At 50.9% G+C, this 25,334-nt stretch overlaps 1 protein-coding gene across 1 annotated transcript in view; it reads left to right on the top strand.

The window, feature by feature from the left end:
- Wit (kinase protein wishful thinking) overlaps nt 1-25,334 on the top strand; it is a 154,607-nt gene that overhangs the window by 85,236 nt on the left and 44,037 nt on the right. Inside the window, exon 2 of the mRNA XM_077682212.1 lies at nt 24,387-24,680. Coding sequence (XP_077538338.1) covers nt 24,387-24,680 — 294 coding nt within the window. The remainder of the gene's footprint in view (nt 1-24,386; nt 24,681-25,334) is intronic.

Raw genomic sequence — 25,334 nt, 5'->3', positions numbered from 1 at the left:
CACGCCATTTACAGCTCTTCGGATCTGTAGCGTGTTCTGGAACGCATGCCTGAAGAAACAATTGTTAAATTGCCAGCTGGGAAGGATTTGCAAGATAAATATTCCAGTGAAAGGTAATATAAATGTTGGATTTTAAAGTTCAGGTTTTTGATTCAGTGTTTAAAATCGTCAATAGAGAGTTATAACAGAGCGAAAACTGGTCCCGGTATGGCGTCCGGTACGTGGCAGTTATAACTACGCATGCGCACAACCGGTTTCAGGCCTTGCACTTGCGCGCAGTCGCGCTGGTAGCTTTGTATAACTGCATAAGTGTTATGAACGCTTAGACATCTACAGATCGTTCTCTCTCTCTCTCTCCCTCGTAGTTGTAGTCGCTGTTTCTTTTGGGGATTGTTCGGTTCCGTTGGTCGTCCGTCTGCGACCGTGTGTTGTCTTGCGTCGTGGTTCTGCGACGACACGCCATGCTATTTTCTCCTGCTTGTACGGCTTTGGCCAGCAGTCGGCCTGATTGTCTGCTACTTTTGCCGCGAGTGCCGCACAAGTACGCTCCACTTTTAAAATTCATCCCGCTCACCGAGCTCGTGCACGGGCGCTTGCCCAAATCTCGATATTTGTTACTCCCCCCAAGGAAGCGCCGCGGTGGGTGGCGGTGGCTTCAGTCGTAGCCAACTCGCAATTCTTGCAGCGAAGCTGTTAGCATCTCGTTGGCCGAGGTCGGCGTAAGCGAGTCGACACCCCGGAGAGCAGGGAAGCAAAAAAAAAAAAAAAAGAAAAGAAACAAGCCAAAACAAGCCTCGTTTCCGAACGGAAGCGAAAGAACGCGTCACAGCCGCTCACGCGCCGCTCAAGGCCAGAGAAAGCGCCCCCCGATTGGCCTGCCGGAAGAAGACGACGTGAACACCTGAAACACGAAAGCTGCTCCACGACCACGCACACTGCCAGGTTACATAATACTACGCACGTACGATCCTTTAGTCTAGTGTGCCTTCACTCAGTTCATCGCCTCCTGTGTTTTACAGAGCCAGATGCAACAGTCCCGGTCGGAAAACCAAGCCCTTCCCTTCTACTTCTCTTCTTCCATGTACTTCGGCCACTCGGCAGGCGCGAACGTATACACTGCGCACACCCACTCGGCTCCATGTATTCCGACGCACGCCAGACACCCCTGTCCCACTCTGTCCCCACTGCCTTATTCCCCCTACCCAGGCCCGCATTCTGCGGGAGTGCCCCTCCAACCCTACCCAACCACACAATTGCACTGGAGAGGGGCTGGCTGTTGCGGCGAGCCTCCGAGAGCAACGGGAACTGGCGGCCCACACCATCAGGGCCCTCAGCGGCTGCCTGGGCCGAGGCGGCTGATTCACCCCACCATCCCATGAGCAATGAAGTTTCTACCTATCCATCCTTCCATTGCTAGCCTTCCTAGTGCTTCAGTCACGTGACCGGTTACTCTTGGGGCGACGCGTGGTGGAGAGCGACAGCGTATACGTACATAGGCGATTCGCGGGTTCGAATTCATTCTGCCAGTTTTTTGACGAGGTTCTTAACAGCCGCTGCGTGAGTGTAAACGAAAAAAAAAATGCTTATTTAACCATTTCGCGGTTTACGTATGCGGAAACGTGCGTTACGTTCTGACTCCTACGGAATGCTTTTTACAGCAAAGTTTTGTATGGTACAGGCGAAGAGAAAATCCCGTGGTCCTACTGCGTGAAGCTGCGTTAATCAAGCGACAACGACGGGCAGCTAGGGCCTCCAACGAAGCGCGCAGTGGCGGGAGCTTCGCGGTCGTCGCGTCCGCGTCCGGAACACCGTCTCCCTCCGAGGGCTGCGCGCTGTGCTCTTATCTGTGTCCGCGAACAAAGAGGAAGCAGTGAAAGAGCGCCTTTTCTGCTACAATCCGCCGTAGATTCGTTCCGAGAAAGCGGCTAATGCTTTTGCAGCGGAGAAATAAGGGGATAGTTTCACTGCTTGGCGACGCATGTACGCTAAGTAGAATTAAAGCGACGCATGTGCAGCAAGAATGAATTGAAGCGATCACAACGAAGAACAAATCTTTTGTGGCGTCTCTGTAGTAGCTTTCTTGGAACTGTTGGCCTTTTCTTTGAAAACAACGGTTGTGTCTAGGGGGGCTGGGAGGGGGGGGGTCAGTCGTATGTTCAACGCTCGGGGGTGCGCATAGGATCATGCGTAACGCCCGCATTGAGGGATATTTTCTTAGCTCGAGTGGGCAGACGTTTGTTGAGCAAACCAGTTCAGTGTTTCGCATATTCCGGTAGGTGGATGATTTTTCGGTAGTATGTAGCCGTGGTCACTGGTTTTAAATGCATAGCATTTTAGTAACTCACAATGTCACGCGGCGTTGGCGTGCCTTGTCGTAGTCCGCAGGCGCGCCTTGTCGTAGTCCGCAGCCAGGCCACTACACTATAAAAGAAATAACAGTTTCCGGCGCCCGGTTTCGAACCCATGACGCCGCGGGCGGAGCGCAGGGTGCCCGGCGCACTACCGGCTGAGCCACGAAACCGACACAGATTTCGATGCACCGAACGCGCCTTATATCCTTCACTCACTTCTGGTTTGTTTCGAAAGCGCCACAAGTTGTTCCGCGCCTCCGAAAGATGGCGACACGGGTCCCGCGATCGAGAGATACGACTTGCCGGCGCACCCCCTCGGAAATGCTGTGCATTTGATCGTGCCCCTCGCGAGGGGGATGTCTTTTTTATTCGGAAGTTTTGCAAACCGCTATGCAACTTTCTGTTAAAATTTTTTTGCCTAGCTTTGCTGCTTTAGAAGTTGGCTAAATAATCTTCACTAATTATCTAATTAGGCAAAATACAAAAACATTTTGTAAACCTCTTTGAGAAGGTTGGTTTAGGCCTGAAATTCACTTTTGAGACTCTTTGTGAAAACAGAATTCGGCACCTGGATTTGAATTTAAAACTTGTGGGGATCCTGGCGTCCGGGCCGCCATTGCGGGAGCACTCGTTCAGTGCTGTCAGCGCGGCGCTTCCCCCCCTCCCCCCCTTTCTTCCCGATGGGCCAGCTCGCCCCTGCGCCACTGCGTCCGTTGGGCCGAGCCAAAGCTTCAAATTCCTGACGAGGTGAAGGCGCTGGCGGCCGTTGCGCGATGAAACACTGTCAGCTGGCCGCCCCGCCCTGGGTCTTGCTTAACCTCATTTCATTGGCTTGTTTGAACGGCGCCCGAACTCCTCCTCGCCGGGACGCGGGACGCGCGCCCTGCGCGGGGGTCCGTTCGGGAAGACGCTCAGGAGGACAGCCTGGGTGCGTAACGATTTCCCTCACTGCCCGGTCGCAGCTCTTATGCGCCGGCAGCCGTACCTGACACTCGACGATCACGCCGTGCGGTACGTGCCTGGGAACGGAAGGGCAGTGTCTTTCTATTGCGAGCCCATCGGCCAGCACCCCAGATTTTGCCCTTATTGCTGAGCCCACCGGTTCAGCGCGCCGATGACGCGCACACTTGTGCGGGCATGGCGCCAGGTCGCCCATCGCCCCTTTCCACCCACGGGGATGTTGATATGTAACAGAAGGGGTTGGCGCAAATAAACGCATTCTCTTGACCTACACTGGGCATATTCCTTCTCGACCCCCCCCCACCCCCTTCCCTCCCCCCCCCCCCTACTCCACCTGCACAACAGAGGCGGTGTTGAGCTGGCGCGACGGCGTCCCACGGTCCCAGTTTCGTGAGCGTGCTCAACTAAATAGCTCGAACCCAACGTGGTTCCTCGCAGTGTGCATGAGTGCATGCCTTGTGCAATGCTAGGGTGGTGCATATTGTGAGGTAGAGACCACAAACTTGAGAATTAGCATTTGTGCTGGTGTTATCAAAGCCTAGGTCCGTGAAGCCGATTAGGAGTTTTGCGTCGGGGCACTCCAAGTTGGTGAAACGGGGAACTGCAATGTCTGTCTTGTGCTCCGCTTTGGACAGGTCATGTTTGCATCGCTTACAACAGACTTTTGATGGTCAAGTGCGTCGCCTCCGGGATGCCGGTTTCCCGAGCAATGTTCTGAGGGCAGTTTATGGAAACACAATTAGAGAACTAAAAAAAGAAGAAAGGATGACGTACTCCTTGAATCTCGCTGGCTGCTCTTTCTTTTTTGCTCTCTCTCTCTCTCTCTCTCTCTCTCTCTCTCTCTCTCTCTCTCTCTCTCTCTCTCTCTCTCTCTCTCTCTCTCTGTGTCTGTCTCTCTCTCTCATACAGGGGTGGTCGAACAATCTCTTCGACTGTGTTGGTCGAACTGCCACATCAAGCCCGAAATCGCATAACAGGCCTGTTGCTGCCAAATTAGCCAAACTTTTTGTCCAGACATACGCGATTCTACCTAAAGAGGGAAGGAAAACCACTTTCATATCAACATCATTTCAGACACAATTAGGTAGCTTAATAGTTATGTAACCCACTGATTAAAAACATTGGTCGCCATCCCGCCCTGCGGAAGTGGTTGTCTAGCAAGACTGTTGTAGACGACGACAAATGGTGATGAAGGAGGGTACGAAATATTTCTCGTCGTCTCGGCGGGCTTGTCGCTTGCGCTCGGCTAGATAAGGGCTCAGAGTATCGGCGCTCTTTTCTCCTATTGTTCCGTGCCGCCGCCATGATCAGTGGTCAGTTCGCATTGCGTGACATTTGTTTACGCTGCGACGGTTCATGGGCGCCGCCATTTTGTTGTTTATGCGTTTTCTCTCGGTCATCTGGGGCATAGAGTTTCATACTAATATACACTAGTGGGAAATCTGGCGCCACTGCCTAGGGGAGCCGCGCTTCAGCGAGCGTTCCGTCAAGCACCGGGCAGGTACGTTCCACTTGTCCTTGGCATGGCTCACGAACAGGCTGCAAAGTTGCCTCTGGCTGCAAAAAAGCGACAGTATTACTGCAGCAGATTAATCAAATTTGTTTTGTTATCATAAAATTAACGCTCCAGAAATATTTATTTGTGAGGCATTATTTGAAGCTTCATGCAAGATGGACATGAAAACGGCGTTACCCTTTTTTGTTGATTTTGGCTTCGAGACAAAAAAAGAAGCCATGCGCCTAACCAAGCCAAGAAGGCGAGGAACGTCGCTAGCTGCGATGGCGCCGCCCACGGCGGCCCGCGACTGCAGCGACAGATTTATGAAACTCTATGAATAGGGCTAGTCTCAGCTCGCCCTCCCTGCTCTGCGGCTGCGCGCGAGTGACGTCGTTCCGAATGCGAATCAAAGATAACGCGTGCGGCAGCATTTTCAGCAGCACAAATTGAAGATGCCGTTTTGCTGCATCTTCGGTAGCGTTTTCAACAAACGACCCGGTCGAAGTTAACGGCGAGGCCGTAGATGCGGCAATCTCACAACTCTGATGAACGCCAAGATGGCCGCCATTGCTCACTTGCCTGCCTCAGTGGCGGTATTCTAATACCTTATCTATTGACACTACGCTCGGCTTCTCTGGCGGCTAATGCCGGGCCCTGCCTCTTGACGCATGCGCTCGGCGTCTTTGGCAAGAGCTGCTCTGTTTAGTGACACTAGTCCTGCCTAGCCTTCAAAACATAATCTTTACCAGGAACACATGGTTGGTCCCATTGTTCACAGGCGCCTTATCACCCATAATACGGTTTCGATGCTTGTTTTGTGGCTTCCTTAAACGAATTCTGGGCTCTATGTTGTATGCCTGCATAACCTGACGTTTTAAGACGTCTGGCGTCTTAGGCTTTGGCGCCTCTAAGCGTTTTTAAAGACGATAGTCTTTCTTGGGCTACTTCAACCCAGAAATTTTGGTCTGTCTGTATGTCTCTCCGTCTGTCTGTCTGTGACTCGATTCAGCCACCCGGCCAAAGCAAAACAATGCCTGCGCAATAGTCTTATATAGTCCGGTGTAATGTTCATACTTGTCAATATTGGTGAAGAACAACAAGACATTACGCAAATATAAGACAACAAAGTAATACAGAAGTGATATTTCCAGCGTTCCTTTATAAAAAATCGTACATGTTCGATTTGTGCGAGATTAAATACTCCATCAACTGCAGAAAAAAAAAATCCCTCCGCCGTCGCCTGCTGTCGCCCGCGCAACTATAGCTTCTGGCGGCATTTTAAGAAATCAACCTGCAACAGTTACGAACGGTTCCACTAGATAGATTCCACGCTCTGCTTGCAACGCACGTGGAGTAGAGAAACGCGGTTCTATAAACCTTAAAGTAGGGCTCCTCTATTCACGCGCGTCTTCGCCGTACGGCAGCGTTGGCATCGGGACACCCGGTTTGGAGCAGTGGAACGCGGGAAATTTAAAATGCTTTCAGCAAACCTTTGACGTCTTTACTTTGGGAGGAGCGCGACGCAAGAGGAACAACATGAGAGGTGACCGGGAAAGCGAAGGGAGGCATTTACTTGACAAAAGTCGATAAAGACTATCGTCTTTTGACGACATTTGCAACGAAAGGAACAGATACGCGGCCAATTTTTTTCTACGGAGATGAAACCATTAGGGGTAGAGGTACACAGCTTTGCTGTTAAAAAAAAAAAAAACCAGAAGGGACAAGGGGAATGGTGTTCAAGAACTCCGTGTAAAATCGTTCACGCCACACGTGTGATTACCCGCGCGTGCAAAAAGTGCACAAATAAAACCGCATCGACAATCGCCGCCACCGACCGACGACGCCGGAGAGGGCGAGTAACGACACAGGCGCCGCAACGCGTGCGTGAGCCCAGCGTTGCGGCGTTACAGTGCTCTAGTGCTTCTAGAACTCATATTCTATTCTTCTGGAGCCTATATTCTAGAACGCTGTACCAGCGTACTACACTGCGCCGCGCAGTGTGACAGGCTACCCCGTACTCAGCTTTGTGGAGACCAGTTCAACTACTTTTCGACTGAAATAAAGCAAATAATGCCAATTCTTATAACAAAAGAGTACTTGCGATATTGAAAAACGTCGATTATTAATATGCTTACTTGGCAGGCACACAGCCCCCCTCTTTATTTGGCGTAAACGGATCCCTTGCTCCCATAGTTGTGCTCGTTGCTTAATTCGCGCGTTTTCTAAATTACTCGGTTAGCTTATTTTTCTATTAGCTTTACTTGCTATGCGACCTCACGGCCAGATAACATCACACCCAGAGGCCGACGTCAACACCGTGCGTCCGAAGTTTGCGTCGATGTCTGGCTGGCTCTGACTTTAGCGTAACAATTAAGCTCGTAGCAATGTATTCGGCGTACGCCGGAGTTTTTGCGCTTGCTTGCGCCGAGCTACGTCGAAAGAGAGTACATCGATTTTACGCGTCCACGTGGTTTGGCCTTAATAATGAACTCTAAAAGCAAGCCAGCCCATCTTGCATGCTTCGCGGACGCACAGGAACCAAGAAAGCACTCCGCATTTTTTAACGCGTAAGCATTCTTGTGTGGGCTGGGAAAAAAACCGCCTCTAACGCTTGGTGCGCCGCACTTTCGCCGCGTACGAAAATGCTGTTAGTAAGGTTCGTGTAAAACCGCCCTGGAAATATGTGTTCACAATGATGCAGTTGTGTGCGTCGGTGAAGCCGGCTTTAAAAGGGCTCGGTGTGTCGCTGTTAAAGGGGGTCCTTACAGGTATTTAATAGAAGGAGCTAGAGCCTTCATACACTGATACCAGGCTCCTCGGAAGTGTCTTCCCAGCACTGCGTTTGTGCATAGTAGTGAAGCAGACTTTCAAGATGTATGGTATAGTATATAGTGTAGTCAATGTAGTAAAGTGCAGTCGAAACAAACCAAATCAAAGTTTATTAATTTCATGAGAACTGTACAAATACATTCGGGTAATACAGAAAGAGGTCCCAAAGTGAAGCACTGCCGATGGGACCTCTTATTATTGCATGTATGGCAAGTGATTAAAAGTAGCAGTTTAGCCTTATTATAAACGCAAAATTTACAAACAGACGCACCAGACCGAGAGACATACATCCAACGAATATTACTTTATGCGATATTACAGACCAGCGTTTAAAATATTGTCCGTATTATTAGCATAGTAGTACAGTAAAAGCTAGTTAATTTGAACTTGGTTAATTCGAACTGACGCCTGCACAGCCTTGTATATTTCAATGGGAAAAAACTCCCGATAATTCGAAAGCGTCCTTCGATTCCCGGCCGCGGCGGCCGCTTTTCTGATGGAGCAGAAAAGCAAAAACGCCCGTGTGTACGAGATTTCGGCGCACGTTAAAAATCCCCAGGTGGTCAAATTAATCCGAAGCCCTCCACTACGGCACGCCTCATCGCCTGCGTTGCGTCGGCGCGTTAAACCCTACAGCCAATCAATCGAAAGCGTCCGCATCCAGAACGGTTAATTAGAACTGGGATCCCCTGCCATCACTCCTCGCAGAAGTCGGCCGAGACCGATTACAATGTGTTGCCGACTCAAACCAAAACGAAGGACAATACAGATGCAATACAACGAAACATAAAAAATTCCCGCGCCTTCCCGCGAGGGGAACACGAGTAAATGCAGAGCATTGGGGGTCGTTAACGCCACGTGAAGTCGCGTTAGGGTGGGTAGTTGGGTCGTAGTTGCGTTGGTGTTGGTTTGGGGTAGAGAGAGGAGAGTAAAGTCGCGTTAGGGTGGAGCGAGCGTCAACCAAGGAAGGAAGGAGCAACGCAGTGACTGAAGCACGAGCGACCGCTAGCCGCTTTATATTTGCAGCGCGCGCAGTAGAGGGAGAGCAGTACGGGGGGGAGAGCGCGCATGCGCAAGCAGCGCGCGCCCTTCCACGCCCTACCGCGCTGCTATCACGCTCCTGTTACGCCGAGACCGCGACGGAGCGAACGGGCTGACTACGACGCATGCGCGCGCCAGCTGCTGTTGAGAGAGAGGAGGGAAGAAGGAGAGGCGCACCTGCTGCGGACAAGGAGCTGTGGACGCCGTCCGAAGCAGGAAGAGGCGAGGCTAAGAAATGCTCTGCATTTAAAACCGCAGCGTAGCGCGCGCTACAGGCTGCTGCGACAGCTTACTTCGCTTCCGCAGCGGTGCCGCGCCGCCGGCGCCAGTGCTGCGGCGCATGCCGTCACATGGTTTAGTGGGAGAAGCGTCGAATTCGCGATAACGAGTCCGGAGGTGGCTTCTTTGCGTTCTTCCCGCGCAGTGTGACGCGATGTCTATTCATTCTAGCGTCCACCGCTAATTCGAACTCCGCTTGATTCGAACAATTTTATGGGCCTCTTCGAGTTCGAATTAACGAGCTGTTACTTGTATAGTATGTATATAGCTTAATAGTTTATGGAATATTGGAGAGACAGAGAGAGAGAGAGAGGGGAAAGAGGGAGTGAGGGAGAGAGGGAAATATCTTTAATGGGAAAGTGAGGTCAGCCAGGCTATAGGCGCCCGAATTGCTACACCTAGCGCCACTAAATAAAGTCTTAGAGAGTATCGGCGCTCTTTTCTCTCATTATGTGCCGCCAGGATTTTCAATGGTCGGTCGGCACCACGTGATATTTGTTTACATATGGGCGCAGCCATTTTGTTTCTGGACACCGATTCCCCTCTCCCTCCCCCCTCCCTCCCTCCCTCCCTCCCTCCCTCCCTCCCTCCCTCTCTCTCTCCCTCTCTCTCTCTCTCTCTCTCTCTCTCTCTCTCTCTCTCTCTCTCTCTCTCTCTCTCTCTCTCTCTCTCTCTCTCTCCTGTGCGGACGATAGAGCGGACGGTCGCACTCTTCCCGTCACAACCGGCGGCGGTTTCGTTGGTAGAGATGGCAACACTGCAAGCCAGAAACAAAATGGCCCCCAGACTCTTTCGGGTGCACGAAGTGGCGGCACTTAGCTTATTTAGTGACGCTAGCTACACCAAAGGGGGTTGAAGGTGTGATGCAAATGTATGAAAGGAACTTTCACTTACACATGAATGCTCAAGCACACACACAATCAGGCTAAGCATTTGTCCGAGAATTCATAGCTCACCGTCAAGTCCAGTGCTCCGGACGAACGTTAAGAGCGCAGCCAGGCGCAGCATAGCAGTGTATAGTAGTGAAGCCGACTTTGGAGGCGCACAGTGTATAAAAGCGCGGCCTACTCATTCATCCGATAGTGGTCACTAGAGAATTTTTGCCATTATTTTCACTCGAACCAGAGTCCTTCAATGCTTCTTGAAAGACTCTGCTCGAACTTAACCTTAAGATTTCTTGCGCTGCTACCGCACCTAGCGGGCGTAGGCGTATAACCCCCTAGCTCTATCTAGCAACACATTCGCCTCATCAGTTAAGTGCTCACATGCAATATGCAACGGATTCAACGCATAGCAACACCGCCGATAATGACGTCATTCCGACCCTCGATCTGACGTCGCACGTGTTGCAACGCCCAGGTAGACATCTGGCGGTGGTCGGCTAAATTCAGGCGAGCGAAGAAGCCGCAGACATGGTGCGATCTGCTAAGGTTGGCGTTTACGTTCTGGCTAGCACGCTTAAAATTTGTGTCGTAGTTATTGGATAAAAACGAAATAAAGAGTCGGGAATACGCAAAATACTTGGCTATTTTACGTTATTGCGCTGCGAAACACAGGAAAGGCGTTTTGTGCCGCGCATAATTCCTCCGCACGCAGACACGCTTAGGTTGTGAGCGAGAGAGGAATACGCACGACCTAGGTGATGGATGCCATTCTCTGCCTCTACCCTCAGAGGCATGCAAGTTCTTTATTGCGATAACAACGGCGGGGAACGACAGCGGTGGGAACTGCGCATGTGGCGTGCCCCGATGCCGGCGAAGGGGTTGCGAAGAGAACACATCACTGTGTCGGCGCCTCTTTGCGGGGACAGTCGGCGGCGGCGGCGCCTGATCGATCGCAATGGCCGACCGTGCGGCGAAAACACAGCAATGCGCCCCGCCGCCGGGGAACGCTGCACTGCAGCGCTGCACTGTACGGCGGCGGCCCGCAGGGTCGCTCGCTCGCCCCGCCACCCTTCGTCGGACGCGTGTTTGCGGAGCGCGCGCCTGTCGTTGCGGCTGGCGAACATACGCTGCGCCAACGTTTGGCCCCTTGCAAACACCATCAGAGCCGTGATCGCTCAACGGCAGCTCGGTTTGGCAAACAGATGAAACGAGGCGGGCAAAACCAATAACGCCGTGGCATGCGCGAGCAGAGGAGGAGGAGGAGGGTTCTGTACAACCCACGCCCTGCAGCCCACTGCCGCGCATCCTCCTAGGCGGGCGGCGTTGACTGCATTTCGAGAGCACCCATCGATTCGGATGTTCGAAATAGTGGTAAAGAATTCCAGGCAGAGTTCGAATAATGTTTGGCTAAGCGCACCGGATATGAAGGCGGGTAGACAAGCAAGCATGCACGCAGTGCTCCGCAATCCATTCGTTGCTATTATTCCGCTTCCCGTTCAGCTCCCCACTAACGTCCTTTTTTGGGTTCATTAACTTCGTGCAGCTCAGTTTAAGCTTTGTGGCGTAGGAAGGCGAATGCGCGTCATGTGCCAAGGGGGCCGGAATAGCGGGCGTGGATGCCGCGGAGAACCATCGTTGTGGGTGTATCTGCTACGATCATTGGCTGCTTCCGACGCGCCCTCTTATCCAAAGGGGAAAATTAAGCGACTGTCTTTTTATGAACCGAAACTGCGCTTTAAAGAAAAGTTAATTTAAAGTACGTGCGCTCGTTGCCGCAGTATGTGTGTCAAATTCAAAAAAATAAAAATAAAAGGCGTCGACCAGATATATAGATGCCGAAGCTGGTTGGGGACTATTGTCACGTGTTTTAGAAGAGAGGACACCTGCTTGTTGGGGATACGCAACGATGACCGGCGGCAAAGAAGAAGAAACAAAATCGTCGGCTTCAGATCGCGCCCTGGAGCCTGACTCTCGATCGATGCTCGAGCGCTTCTCCGCCGCTGTACAAGGCCACCGCCCGGCACCCGGAGCACGTATTTTCTGTACGCTACACTATGTTGGTTCCCGCGTAGACAGCGCGCTTCGGTTGTGTTTAGTTGCCGATAAAAGTCGTCACACACTACCGGGATGTTTCCAAGTGGTTATTGGCATGAAGACGCATTCAAAAACGGAAAAAAAAGGAAAGGCGTCGTTAGTCACGGCACCTGCCGGGCATTCTACCCATCCTTTCTTCCTAACTCCGCTGCTGACGACTTTTTAACACGGAAGTGTTTTATTCCGGGATACACAAAGATTTCCATGACGTCATATCCGTCACGGAAATGACGCCAGTACAACGAAGCAAGTGGCCTGTAAAGGGTGCACCCTAGCACACAGGGTCTTCTTGTGGGGAAGCAACCTTTAGTACTAAAGAGTACGTTATACTTAGGGTTGTTCGTTTTCGGGTTTTATATTTTAACACGAAAGAGTTTTATGCCGGGATACCCCAATATTTCGCTGACGTCGTATCCGTCACGGAAATGACGCCAGTACAACTTTGCTGAAGCGACCCGCCAGCAGGACGTCGCTCGCCAAGCACTCCCACAAGACAGCCGCCGGCCCGCAAATCATGCTCAGCTGCAGATTTTGCTGCACATTTCACTTTCGAGTTTTACCGATTCCCAAGACAGATGAATCAACCGCAGTTTTGTTTCGACATCGGCCGCTTAAAAACAGCCAGTGTTAACCTTACCGGTTTCCTGCGCGCTGTGCCGGCATTCCGGTCGACGTCGTTCCCGACGAAAGCCACAGGTTTGGAGGTTGTAAAACACGCTGGTGGGCCAGCTTCCGCGCCACCGGATTACCCCCTGCGAACGCGTATGGTAAGCTCGCCTCGCTTCAGCGAATTCCAGAAAGGGCCCTCAACTTGTTCACGCAGTTTAGTACGCTGATTTACGGGCTTGCAAAACGGGCCTGATCACGGTTGTAAAAACAGAAATAAAGGAGGCATTTCAAGTCCGGAAGGCGAGGGTCCGCCGTAGATGGGCGCCAAAAGGGGTGCAGAATGAAGAAGAAAAAAAAAAGTTACGCGCCAGGGCTCGACGGGCGTCCGTTGGATGGCTGCCCCTGGGCGATCGTCAGTAAAAATCGTAAGAATCAGTAAAAATCGAATGCAGTAAAAATCGCATTATCTGTCTTTTTTTCCCCTTCAGATTTCTTTTTGATTAGAGGTGGAGCCAAACCCGCGACTCGCAGCATAACGCCGCTGAGTTACTAGTAGCGCTCTAGTCTAGGCAACCGCGTTCGGGGTCTGCATTGGCTCTTTCACACCCGCGGAACCGCCATTTTGCACAAACGAGAGTTACAGCAGAGCGGAGAACCCGGTACACGTGCGCGTGCGTACAAGTTTTTACTCCTCTACAAGTTACTCGTTTACTCATCTAACAAGTTACTCTTCTGCAAGTTTTGCTCCTCTGCGAGTTTACTCTCGCACAAGTTTTACTCCTCTGCGAGTTTACTCTTGTACAAGTTTTACTCCGCGCACGTTTACTGGACAGTGTCGGCACTGCACTGTGCAAGGCATCGACGCACGATGCTTGGTAGGCTTGTGTGTGTGTGACAGCGAGATGGACGGACGAAAGGCAGCGCAACTCTCCTTCTCTCCCGTCCCCCCGCGAGAGCGAGAAGAGAGTTATAATAAGCCAGTGGCCGACCTTGAAGGGTGGCCGTAAATCCCTTCTCGTGCATGAAAGCGTACTTGCGCGCGCTGTGTGCAAACCTGTTCGGTAGGAACCCCATCTCTCCCTGGCTATCTTCAAGAGAGGGTGGCCTCGCTTGAACCACAAGCAAGCGACGGAAGTGTCCCCCGTGTGTCGCGGGTATTTGCATCCATCCACAAACCGCCGCAGCTGCATGCCGTCGGAATGCCTTTACATGAGAGGGAGTTTACTGCCCTCGGGTGCAATAAATGAAATGAAATAAAAGTACAAATCCGGAACGCGTTCAGTACGCGCGGTTTCAGCATATATGCCCTCGGGTGAAATAAATGAAATTAAATAAAAGTACAAATCCCAAACGCGTTCAGTACGCGCTGTTTCAGCATATATGCCCTCGGGCGCAATAAATGAAATGAAATAAAAGTACAAATCCGGAACGCGTTCAGTATGCTCAGTATGCTGAAACAGAGCGAACTGAACGCGTTCCGGATTTGTACTTTTAGTTCATTTCATTTATTGCACCCGAGGGCAGTAAATAAGGCTCTCTCTCTCATGTACGTACCGTCCGTCCTGATTTTTCGGTCCTGCGCTTTGTCTGCTCTGTTCTATGCCAAAATAAACGCGAATGAAATAGGAGTCATTCCACTCGGTCAAGGTTGGGGATCAGCGAAGCTGTGTGAGATGCACATCCCACACATGGGCAAAGAATGTGCGCGTATTTATTTTCCTCATCATTTCGTTATGGATGTTACAATAACTTTTCGAACTCTTAGACCGTAATTCTGTAAAATTCACTTTAGCGTGAACAAACCATCGGTGACAAGTAAATTAAATTCGGAGTGATGAAAGAGTCCTGTGAACGGCCAATTATCTTGTAATTTTTTCCCGGTGTGTGTGTGTGGGGGGGGGGGGGGGGGGGGGAGGGGGGGGAGGGGAGTTAATAAAACAAGAGTTACAGCAGTTTTCTGCTGAGCATTTGTGATAAAGTTGGCTTCACCGCAAGGCGTTTCTGCTCGCGCAGACGAAAAATGCACGGAACAGGTGCCACCTCTGTCTGAGAGGTCGTAGCTCACTGTCAAGTCCAGTGTTCCGGAGGAGCGTTAAAAGCGTCTTTGTTGCGTGACATGCCATGCCTGTTGTCAAGGAGATGCTTCGAAGAGATCTGGGGCGGTATTCTAGTGTTTGTCCGTTTTGAAAACGTCCGTTTTGCGTCCGTTTTATTGTGGCGTACTTGCAGTTGTAGGCGGGCTTTGAGTTTACTTTTGCGCATCTGTCCCTGTAAACACTTTTTAAACGACTAAACCTATTTTAAACTATCTTTAATGTGTTTATTGTACCACCAGCGAGTAAACAACAAGGCGACGTAAAAATCGTCTGCTCCAAATCGTCTGCTACGAGAAGCCGCAACTCATAGAGTTTCATACTAATATATACTAGAGGGAAATCTGGCGCAACTGTCTAGGGGAGCCGCGCTTCAGCGAGCGTGCCGTCATGTACCGGGCAGACACGTTCCACTTGTCCTTGGCATGGCTCACGAACAGGCTGAAAAGTTTTGGCTGGAAAAATGCAACAATATTACTAGAAAATTAATCGAATTTGTTCTGTTATTATAAAATTAAAGCTCCAGAAAGATTTATTTGTCAGGGATTATTTAGAAGCTTCATGGAAGATGAACAAAAAAAAAACAATGTTACCCCTTTTGGCTTCAAGATGAAAAAGAAGCCATGTGGTAACCAAGCCAAGGAGGCGAGGAACGTCGCTAGCTGCAATGGCGCCGCCCACGGCGGCCCGCGAATGCAGCGCCAGATTTCCCTCTAGTATATATTAGTATGAAACTCTATGCTCCGCTGTGCTTGCATGGCGTCACATCCGGGTGTTCGCTTTTAGCCACTCAGGGCTTGCTCAAAACGGACACTTTCGAAACGGACACAAAACGGACAAAACACGAGAATACCGCCCCTGGGCGGACACATGCAGGCCCAGAGAAAGCTTAGCAGTGGAACGCTGAAGTTCGTAGCGAGGACATGCGCAGGGAATGTGATTCAAGTCCTCGCGAACTGTACAAGTCGGACACAGGTGAAGAAGCCTGGCGAAGTTCAAACAGAAAATTCTTAGTGTAAGCCACTCTGAGCCTGACGCGTAGGACAGCTTCATATCGCTTGCACAGGCTGAGCAGCCATCGTCTGATTCAGCGACGTCTAATGCAGCTGTTTTTTTTTTTTTTTCGTCATGAAGTTTGCTTAGCTTTTCTTCCAGTAGCGCAGGGGCAACACGACTATTACACCGATGAAGGCTACTAATGCTCACGAACGGACCTGACCGAAAAGGGCGCACTGAGCTTCACAGCCAACTTTCTGCGAAGAATACCGCGTTTGCGCGATTCTAACGCGCCCCCGTTTGTAACGCGCAGGTACGTTTAGGTAGGAAAATTCGAAACTAATTTGACGCCAGTTCTACCACGCATATATAAAAGACATGACACTAGGAAGAAGACATTTTGGTAGCAAAAATTAACGATGATGCTTGCTGGGCAAGTAAATTACCTTGCACTTGATGGTCGATTCATAGCGGTACCCCTTCGGAACCATAACGACTCAAACGAGGTGCTTATTGCAACAGCAGAAATATATGCAACAGCTGTCTAATGCATGCCCATTGAGAAATGGGTGCACTCACGTGATATTGACGGATTGTTTTGTAGCTGGATTTTGGAGCGAGGGGTTCGTGTCTGTGGCAGTGCTGCTGGTCGCTTTGAAGCCGCGTTCGGGTTTCAGCACGAATGTAACGCGCACAGAAATTGGAAGGCTACTTTTCGCAAAAAAAAAAAAAAAAGTGCGCGTTAGAATCGTGAAAATACGGCATGTTACGTGCTGCCGCACGTTTCTGTTTGCGAAGAACAGTGCTTCCCAGTTCTCCCCCTCAAGGACACTGCTGTGATGCGATTTGAGAAGCAGCGCGTCTTGAGCGCGAACGCTGTCGATTTACACCAGGGTTGCATTGGTTTGGCTCATTGGCCAGTACGACGCCTACAAGAGACGACGATGGTAGCAAGTTCTCGCATACAGACAACACCAAATCCTAACAGATTTTCTTACACAGCTGCCGCTGTAACTAGGGAAATGGGGAACTTCCCATTCCGCCCTCTCCTTTCCCAGTTTTGGGCACAGTAAAGTTATTCATCATCATCGTAATCGTCATCATCGTCGCCATCATGATCGTCATTATCCGCACTTCGAGTTGCGATGGTGGGACAGCGACGTCGTTACTTAGACGATTCTGTGCGTCGCATTCTCCGATCAGACCAAAGCCATGGGCGTCCGGAAGGGGGGGGGGGGGGGGGCAGGGGGGGGGGGGGGGGGCTATGCACTACAAAAAAGCTGCACAGCTTGGTTGGGCCATAATTAAAATAACTTTGCCCTGAAGGACGGAAGAGAGGAGAGAACGACACCGACGTTCTCTCTTTTGTCCCGTCCTTTAGCGCAAAGTTTTTAAAATTATGTACGTGAACCAACTAGCGCAACAATCCACGCTACTGAAATGATTAGCTCACTCAGGTCCTGCGTATCCGTATGGAACGCCTTTCAGGACTGCGGTCAATATTGCACTTTAGACACTGACTAACATTGCCGATCATGTGACGGCAGTGAAACAGACTGCCTGTGCTGGCTATTGAAGATAGCGAACAATTCTGAAAGGTTTGGCGTTTTTTTTTTGTTTTTTTTTCTAATCTCTAGATTTATGCAGTCTGCAAGAACTTCAGTTTTCGGACAAAGTTGCAGCTACATCTAGCAAAAAATCTTCACCGCTACACCTAGTAGGGAGAGTGTAACATCCTCCCGTGCCGTCCCATCACCTTGTACACCCTTCCCTTCGAAATTGCGAAATGTCGGCATCACCCAAGCCCCGAAACAAAACCGATAAATCAGCCCCTCGAAGCGCTTGTACGCCTGTAGTGCATTGAAAAATCAGGGAGGCGAGTAGTATCGTGAGCCATTTCAAGAGACTTCATCACACATGTCATCTCGCGATTTGCCCAGAAAAACCTGAGGTGTCTGCAGCTGCTATTCAAGGAACATTGACGGAATGCAGTTCTATGTATGCGAATGTATTGTACTGTGTGATGGTGATCAGTTGGCGTGAGTCGAGAACCCTCACGCAGTGAGACTGGTCACTCTTTATACAAAGTGACAGCAACTTTTCGCATTTTCTTTATTAACTTTATTTCTTTGTTCGGTAATAAAATCCAATGTATATCCTCCAAATCTGGTTCTAATTCGCTGTTTGTACTTTTTGTAACCGCAAATAGCGCCCTTTTGGTGCTATCCAACCATATCCCCCCCCCTTGCAAAAAGTTCTGCGGACGCCCTTGACCAAAGCTGTTACGACACCGTGTTCGCTGCACACGTGTCTATTGTCATCTGTTGTCTTTTGACTCGTCGGCCTTTCGGTGTTGGGGAAAAACTCGGAGTATTAGGAGCGCGGCAGCGAGGGGGTCTGTTGTACACAGTGCTGCTAGCATTGCGAAACTGTTGTTTCTTCCTTCACGGAGGAAGGAAAAAAAAAAAAAAAGCGTTTTCATTCTTTTTCTTTTCTACCCCGTCCCTGTTGTTTCAATAAACGTCTCTCTCTCTCTCTCTCTCTCTCTCTCTCTCTCTCGATCAGGTTGTGAGCGCGTGGTTGTGGGGGAAAGACTCGACGGAAAACACTAGGGGGAATAGTGGTTCTACTACGCCGACAATCCCGGCGCGTCAGTAGCTTCTCGGCCGCCTCTGCAGCACACGGGTGTTTTTTAAAAGACGATAGTCTGTCTTTGGCTACTTAAACCCAGAAATTTTGGTCTGTCTGTCTGCGACTCGATTCAGCCACCCGGCCAAAGTAAAACAAGACCTGCGCAAGTCATATATATCACAGCTAAATCTACCCGTCTAAGTCCGGTGTAATGTTCATACTTGTCAACGTTGTTGAAGAAGAACAAAACATTACACAAATATAAGACAACAAATTAATACAAAAGTGATATTTGCAGTGTTCCTTAAGGTTCCTTAAATATGGTCAGCCTACGTTAAAGCTTTGATTCGTCTGCACTGCGTACTCTGTGCGAGCAAAACGTCACCGAGGACGAGGAGAAACGGAAAGCGCAAATTCCGGTAGCGCGATAAAAAGGCAAGAAAAGAAACAAGCGTGGAGAGGAAAGCGAGCAGTAAACAAAGCGAAGCGAATCGCGGATTAGCGGGCAAGTCGGTAGCGTTGAATCGTCGCCGTCGGCCAGCGATCTTTTCATCGTCGTCCCAGCCGCCGCTCGCTCCTGGCTCCTGCGGCAGGGAGGCGGAAGCGCTTTGACGCGAAGGGAGGAGCGTGCCGCGAGAGGAGAGAACTGCTGTCTGGCGTCGGAGAAGGGCGCGCTTCGGAATGGCGGAGGGGAGGAGGGAGGGAGGGAAAGTGTGTCTGGTGTCTGGCCGCCGCTCGCGTCGTTGTGACTGGAGTCGTTCGCTCCCTGTCCTCCTCCGTTGCGTCTGGTCCAGACGGCGGTAACCATGGCAACGGCTCGTCTACCTCATCTTTCTCGCTCTGCCATCCCGTCTGGGCCGCTTGTCTCTCTCCCTCGTTGCCGCCCGCGCGCTGTGCGTGCACTGCAACGGCGCCGCGGCTTGCGAGCGTTCCGGGGCCGCTGGCGGAAAAACTTGACAAATGAACCGACGGTGTTGCAACACTGCTAAAGATCACCATTTTTTCCTTCCCCCATCATTCGCTTCTCCTGGTTCGATAAATGCGTTTGCTTTTTAAAAGAGCACGCTTGCGGCTGCGCGTCGCATGCGGGCGCTCATTTCGACCTGGCTGGATTCGCTGTGTTCACGAAACGGGATTTTTCGATATGCAGTGCCTCTGAAAAGCGCGTTGCCATCGGCTTGTGTTGCGCCCATATTTGCCTCTCAAAAGCCTCGTAGACAGCGATCCGCTTCGTCGAAATGCAAACGCAGAAATAAAGAAAGAAGGGCAAACACATAAACTAAAGTGACACTTCTGGACGGGGCTGGAGCGGCTTGTGCGTATAATAGAATCGATCCATGGTTACGTTTTTTCAAATCCCGATAGAACGATCCTTGAAGCATCCATAAATGGACTCCTTCGGCATGGGGAGTCAATTTTCGTTCACGCAAGAAGCGCGCGCCCGCAGATATTGGAAAGGGCTTGCAGCGCTTCAAGAGCAACTTGTAGAGTGAACAGGTGCATTTTATACCTTAGAGAGAGAGAGAGAGAGAGAGAGAGAGAGAGAGAGAGAGAGAGAGAGAGAGAGAGAGAGAGAGAGAGAGAGAGAGAGAGAGAGAGAGAGAGAGAGAGAGAGAGAGAGAGAGAGAGAGAGAGAGAGCATTGCTGCACTGGGCGGTTGTACAAGCTGGACTAAGCCGCAGTGCCTACATACTGGCGCTCATTAAAATTAATTCATATCTGGGACCGTGCGATTTTCGTTTACGCAGGAACGGTCGTAATACTTTTTTTACCTTTTTGATTATTTCGCGGCTTACGTGGCAGACCCCCCCCCCTCCCCTCTCTCCTTCTTCAAAGGAAACATACGGTCCTCTCAAGCTTTTATTTGATTCTTTTAATAACGTAGGCGACACGAAATAGGATTTTTGTTGATTCTGATGGTATAACCACCGCACCTCCCGAGTTCGAGAATTTTGCAGAACCATCTGTGTATGTATGCTTCCGGTCATTGTGTTATTCGTGCACTAACTGCATGGAAAACTGTCTGAGAGCCAGTGGACTGGCAAGTCGGCCCTCTTTCCAATGCCCGGAACATGGAGATGAATCTCAGGGGTTGCCAGGCGCCACAACGGGGATAACGGTGTCACCGCTGGCGTGTAACTCGACGGTACCTCAGCCCTGTGCGCTGCGACAATTGCTGCAACTGAAGAGCGTGGTCAACTTTGAGGAAGCTGCAGAAGTTGGTGGCATGGTAGCCTCGTGAGGAGCTTTCATCCCCTGCACACCCCTTCCCCAGTTTCGAGTAGCAATCTGGTCTCTAAGCCTGGATAACCTCTCGGCCTTTCCGCTTCTCCGTCTGTTTTTCTGATTTGCGCATACCCTGCTATGTGTGCCCAAACTGGCTAAGCCACTAACTCGTGCGCCGAGGTTGCTTGCCTGCCCAGGCGAAAAAAACAATTGGAGGACCATTTGGACCTGCCAAAAACACAATTGGTTCAAATGGAACCATTTGCATTTTCACATGGTTCCATTTGGCCCAATCGTGTTTTTGACAGGTCCAATTGGGCCTCCAATTGTTTTTTTCTCCTGGGTGTGCCGGTATTTCTCTGGTCGTGCAAAGGATTTCCATTTAAGCGTTGCTGAAGCCATTTAAGCCTGTCTCAGTTTTGCTACTAGTGCGGATTCCTGGGCGAGTTAATGTTGCACTGCAGAAAAAGTCATAGCGCATGTGGACGGGGGCAAGAACCAAGAAGACAGTGACACCACGGAGCGCTCCGCAATGTCATATCTGTCTGCTTGTCCGCGTCCACATGCGCTGTGACTTTTTCAGCGCTACAGCCGTCGTTTTCGACATGCGACATACGCAGTGAATGCTTTTGACTTCTGATACGTTGTTGGAAAGAACGGTGTCTTCCTCTACTAAAGGTTTCACAACAATTCCTCGGCTTATATTGATCGGTGTTGCATTCCGTGTTATAAGTGAGCATCGAAGCTTTTGAGGCGATCAGACCCGACCGGCACATCGGTGAGAGTTGCACAAGGCTGGTTGGTTCTGTTGCGTAACAGCGTAAGTTAATCTCAACAGGCAGAGCCCTGCTACATGCAGTGTATGTTCGTGGCTTTCTGGGTGGGCAGATCGGCGGGCGTCACACTTCCCTGTCGGCTTCGCTCGAGGGGCAATATCGATCGGCCGGTATTTCAGGAAACCTGCGAAGAAAAGGCGCGCACTGCCGTGGCTGGCGCCATATTCTCAAAGCGCGCGTATCGTTCATGTTCAGGTTGCGGCACGGTTATGTCGTTTCTTTCGAAATGTTTTATAAATGTGCGACGGTGCCACTGCCGAAACGACGGGACCACGAGGGAAAAAAATCAGGGGCGATAACGGAAAGGTGCGGCGAATTCTAGCGAGATGAAGTTGTTGATTCGAGTTTGCTAGTGATTGATTGTGATTTTTTACATATTGATTATAATTATTTTTACTAAAGTTTGCTCGATAAAGTTGACTGACTTGTTTGTTCAATAAGATCAATAAAGCTGATTGACTAAAACATTTGATTAGCCGTTTTGTCAGATCTTGATAAACCCGACTTAGTATAGTTTAAACTGTATGTGTTTTTTCTACTACCGTTGAGAGAGCGAGAGAGAGAGAGAGAGTTTTGTGGGAGTTAGGGCCATAGAGTGAACTAGAAGAGCCGTCTTACAGGTAGCAACGCGCCATCCTGGCTGCTACCTACCGCTCTCTCGACGCTGGACAGCACGATCAGCCACTGCTCGGGGGGAATGTAGAGGGCGTGATGGAGGTCCAGGGTAACGTACCTGTGTGTCGTACAACGAGTGCCCCTGATTGCGCGCATATTGACTGGGGATCAGTGTTGGGTGGAGATGCGTATTTTTGGACGAGTTTTAGTGGGGCCTCTTGGTATAACTTACTCTGTATGTGTGTGTGTTTTTCCTTTCACCGTTGTGTGAGAGAGCTAGACTCTGTCTTGTTGGCGAGTCTTGTGGGAGGGAGTCTTGTGCCGGGTTAGTTAGTGTTCTGCTATCGAGTTTGTAATGTGCGAGTTCTTCGTTATTCGTAAGGGGTGTAGGTTCGGGTGAGTCCCCCGCGACCTGGTCAACGAAACCTCGGTCGCAGTGAGTACTGATTTTGCAAAACGAGGATTAATCCATGACGACAAAATACAACTTTGGATATGCAAAGCAAAAGCTTCGCTTAGTCTGGTTGAGTCTTGGTTTCGCTTGGTTAACCTTTGATGTAGCTGATGTATTGCCGACCACGGCTCAAAGCCGTTCGGTCCCGTGCAACGCTCACAGAAGGAGGCCCGGCTTCGCTTTCATTCTCGGCGAACGCGGCGTTCCTCACGGCGAACGCGGCGCCAGATGAGTCACATAGTCCGAGACGACCCAGCGGCGCATGCGTGGGAGGCTACGGGTTTGGTCGGCTGCCAATCAGCTGAGCGGCCGCTCCCGTCGCGGCCGCTGCCGCTACGTGAGAAGAACGATTGAAAACGGGGCCTTGCGCGCCGCGCCGACAGTAGGACCGGCAAATCACGCGATGCGCTTCAAGGGGTGCGTCGCAGTGGGTGTGTCTGAGGTCAAAAGGTGAAGTTGCGCTTCCGCGGTGAAACCGCTGGACAAAAGTAGTAGCCTAAAGCTTTGCTTTAAAAAAAATTACACCATCTTGCCGTAGGGGAATCCTGAGTAGTATGCAAAGCAGCCATGGGGTCGATTCAAGTGCCCATTAGTTTTCAGTTCGTCGTTTCCGTTAGGTTGAGGTACGTAGCTACTGTTATATTTACAGTTTGGTTTCCATGGTAACTACCACACTTTTAACTTACCGGAACTACGAAATGGGAAATTGCGTTGAGCCAATGGCTGTATCGCATACTACTCAGGGTTCCCCTATGGGAAGATGGTGTAATTTTATTAGATGCGACGGGGCTATGTTCCTCCCTCGCCGTTGTTGCGCCGTCCACACCCCCACTGTGCATGCTCGGCTTGCAGAACGGCCGGTGGTGTCTTACCCTTTAATGGCTCCTGGAGCGACAGTGTTACCGGTGTCTTCCTGGGCCGGTCCGAGATGAGCCGAGCATGCGCAGTGGGGGTGTGGACGGCGCCACAACAAGGGAGGGACATAGCCCCGACCATGAGATGCTGGAGCGGCAGTGTTGCCGGTGTCTTCCTGGGCCGGCACGAGACGAGCACGCTTCCCCTTAAAGGGCTCCTGGAGCGGCAGTGTTGCGGGTGTCTTCCTGGGCCGGCGGATGGATGGACGACGGACGGAGCCGAGAGCAAGAGATGCTTTGCATCTAAAAGCCCTCTTACCTCCAAAACTCGCATGCTGACGGGCAGTTCACACACTGGTAACCACAGAGTGTTCCCGTTTCGCGGCACTTCTGACATCGTGCCACGAAATGTGAAAGTATTTCAATATTTCTTGCGTTTTTTCGGTTATAACGTGTCTTTCGTTGCCGGAATGGAGCTGAGTCAGTCACCAAAGGCTCGAAACAGGAACGCTGAAAGCGGGAACGCTCGTGCAAGGACTTGTACTCCTCGCATTAGCGGCTAGCTGTCGCCGTAAGAATCAGAATTTGAGAAGTGTGGTTGATTTATAATTTGACTTGTCGCTTTCGAATATCAAAGCGAATAACGCCTTATACGATTCGTTCGTTTCTTGGTCAGAACCATTGTGTGTGGGAAATGTAATTCCTCTTTGTACCATATGCATGGCTGTACCATACATTGTACCATCACTTTGTGTACCGTGTTGTCCCGTGACTGATGTCACGAGACACGTAGGCGGGGGGCAATGTGTCGTACTGCCTTTGCTCAGAAAGGAGGTGATGATGAAGACGACGAAGAAGCGGCTGGGTTCTGGGGCGCACATACTGTAAATAGACCGTTCATTCACCATGGTTCGTGTCAATATAGTGTACATCATACCATTAACTGTACCATACATTGCACCATACATGGCTGAGTGAGCCGTGTCAGGAGTTCGTAACATTACTCTGGAACATCGTGAACACACACCCTCCGCTGAATTACGATGTACGCGTAGCTTGGCAAACTAAAATGTGCTCCTCCGTTAATGTACGAGCGACGTGGCAGCCTCCAATTCCGTTCTCCTATCCCCTTGCAGCGGCCTCGTGGGCGCAAGCGCTGTGTGCGTACTCGCGCCAGTCGTCGGTGCGGCAGCAGCCGCCCAAGCTTGCGGCCGACGGGCCCAGCAGCGGGGAGGAGCCCAAGTCCTCCTCCCAGGCGGAGCAGCCGGACGAGCACGACGCCCGGAGAGGACAGCAGCAGCGGGAGCTGGCCATGGGCGAGCTGCTGGACTCGAACACGACCGAGCGCTGCCCGCGGGAGTCCAGCTTCTGCTACAGCCTCTGGCAGGAGGACCCCGCCAACAAGACCACGCTGCTCATCATCACGCAAGGTACCACTTCCCGCACATCCGGCCGAGTGCATATTTTGGCTAGGATGCGCTAATTGGACAACAAAACCGGACGGTCGACGGGCACAAAGCAAGCAATTGTGGGCTAGCCCATCACAATGCTCAGTCTTTGGGGAGCTGGAGCGAATTGGGGGGGGGGGTTCGGTGTCAGAACACCACGGAAATTTTCTAGAGGTGCATTGTCCCCTCCTCATTTCGGCCTTCTATTTTTCAGCCGCGCTGCTCACACTCCGCATCGGCACATTAATATGTGAGTAAAACATGCTGTTGGGCTAGTTGCTGCAAAACAAGCGCTAAAAACCAAGGCAGAAAAAAACAAGAAACGACTTCGTTTTTTCTGTCCTGGTTTTTAGCGCTCGTTTTTCTTAATTAATATGGAATGCAAGAGAGGTAGTCGAGTCTCCGGCAGATGGGCCAGAGGACTTATTTACAGGCGAGAGGCAGGACGAGCGTGAGTGTGAGCGTCAAGGCGATGGCTGATCTCGCGCGCAAAAGCGCCTTCTGTGGTGCTTCTTGCGCTGACACTGGCATGAGCGCATTCCCTCACGGCTAGATTATTTGCTACCTATCCACATGGCTGATGCCTGCACACAGCACATACCCTGATGGTCTGATCACACTTTAGGGTGTGCCCGT

Source organism: Haemaphysalis longicornis, unplaced genomic scaffold, assembly GCF_048455015.1.
Source record: "Haemaphysalis longicornis isolate Haplotype H1 unplaced genomic scaffold, Haemaphysalis longicornis Haplotype H1 scaffold_80, whole genome shotgun sequence".
Taxonomy (NCBI): Eukaryota; Metazoa; Arthropoda; class Arachnida; order Ixodida; family Ixodidae; genus Haemaphysalis; species Haemaphysalis longicornis.
Note: the sequence above shows the minus strand (reverse complement) of the source record. Positions and strands in the feature narration are given on the sequence as shown.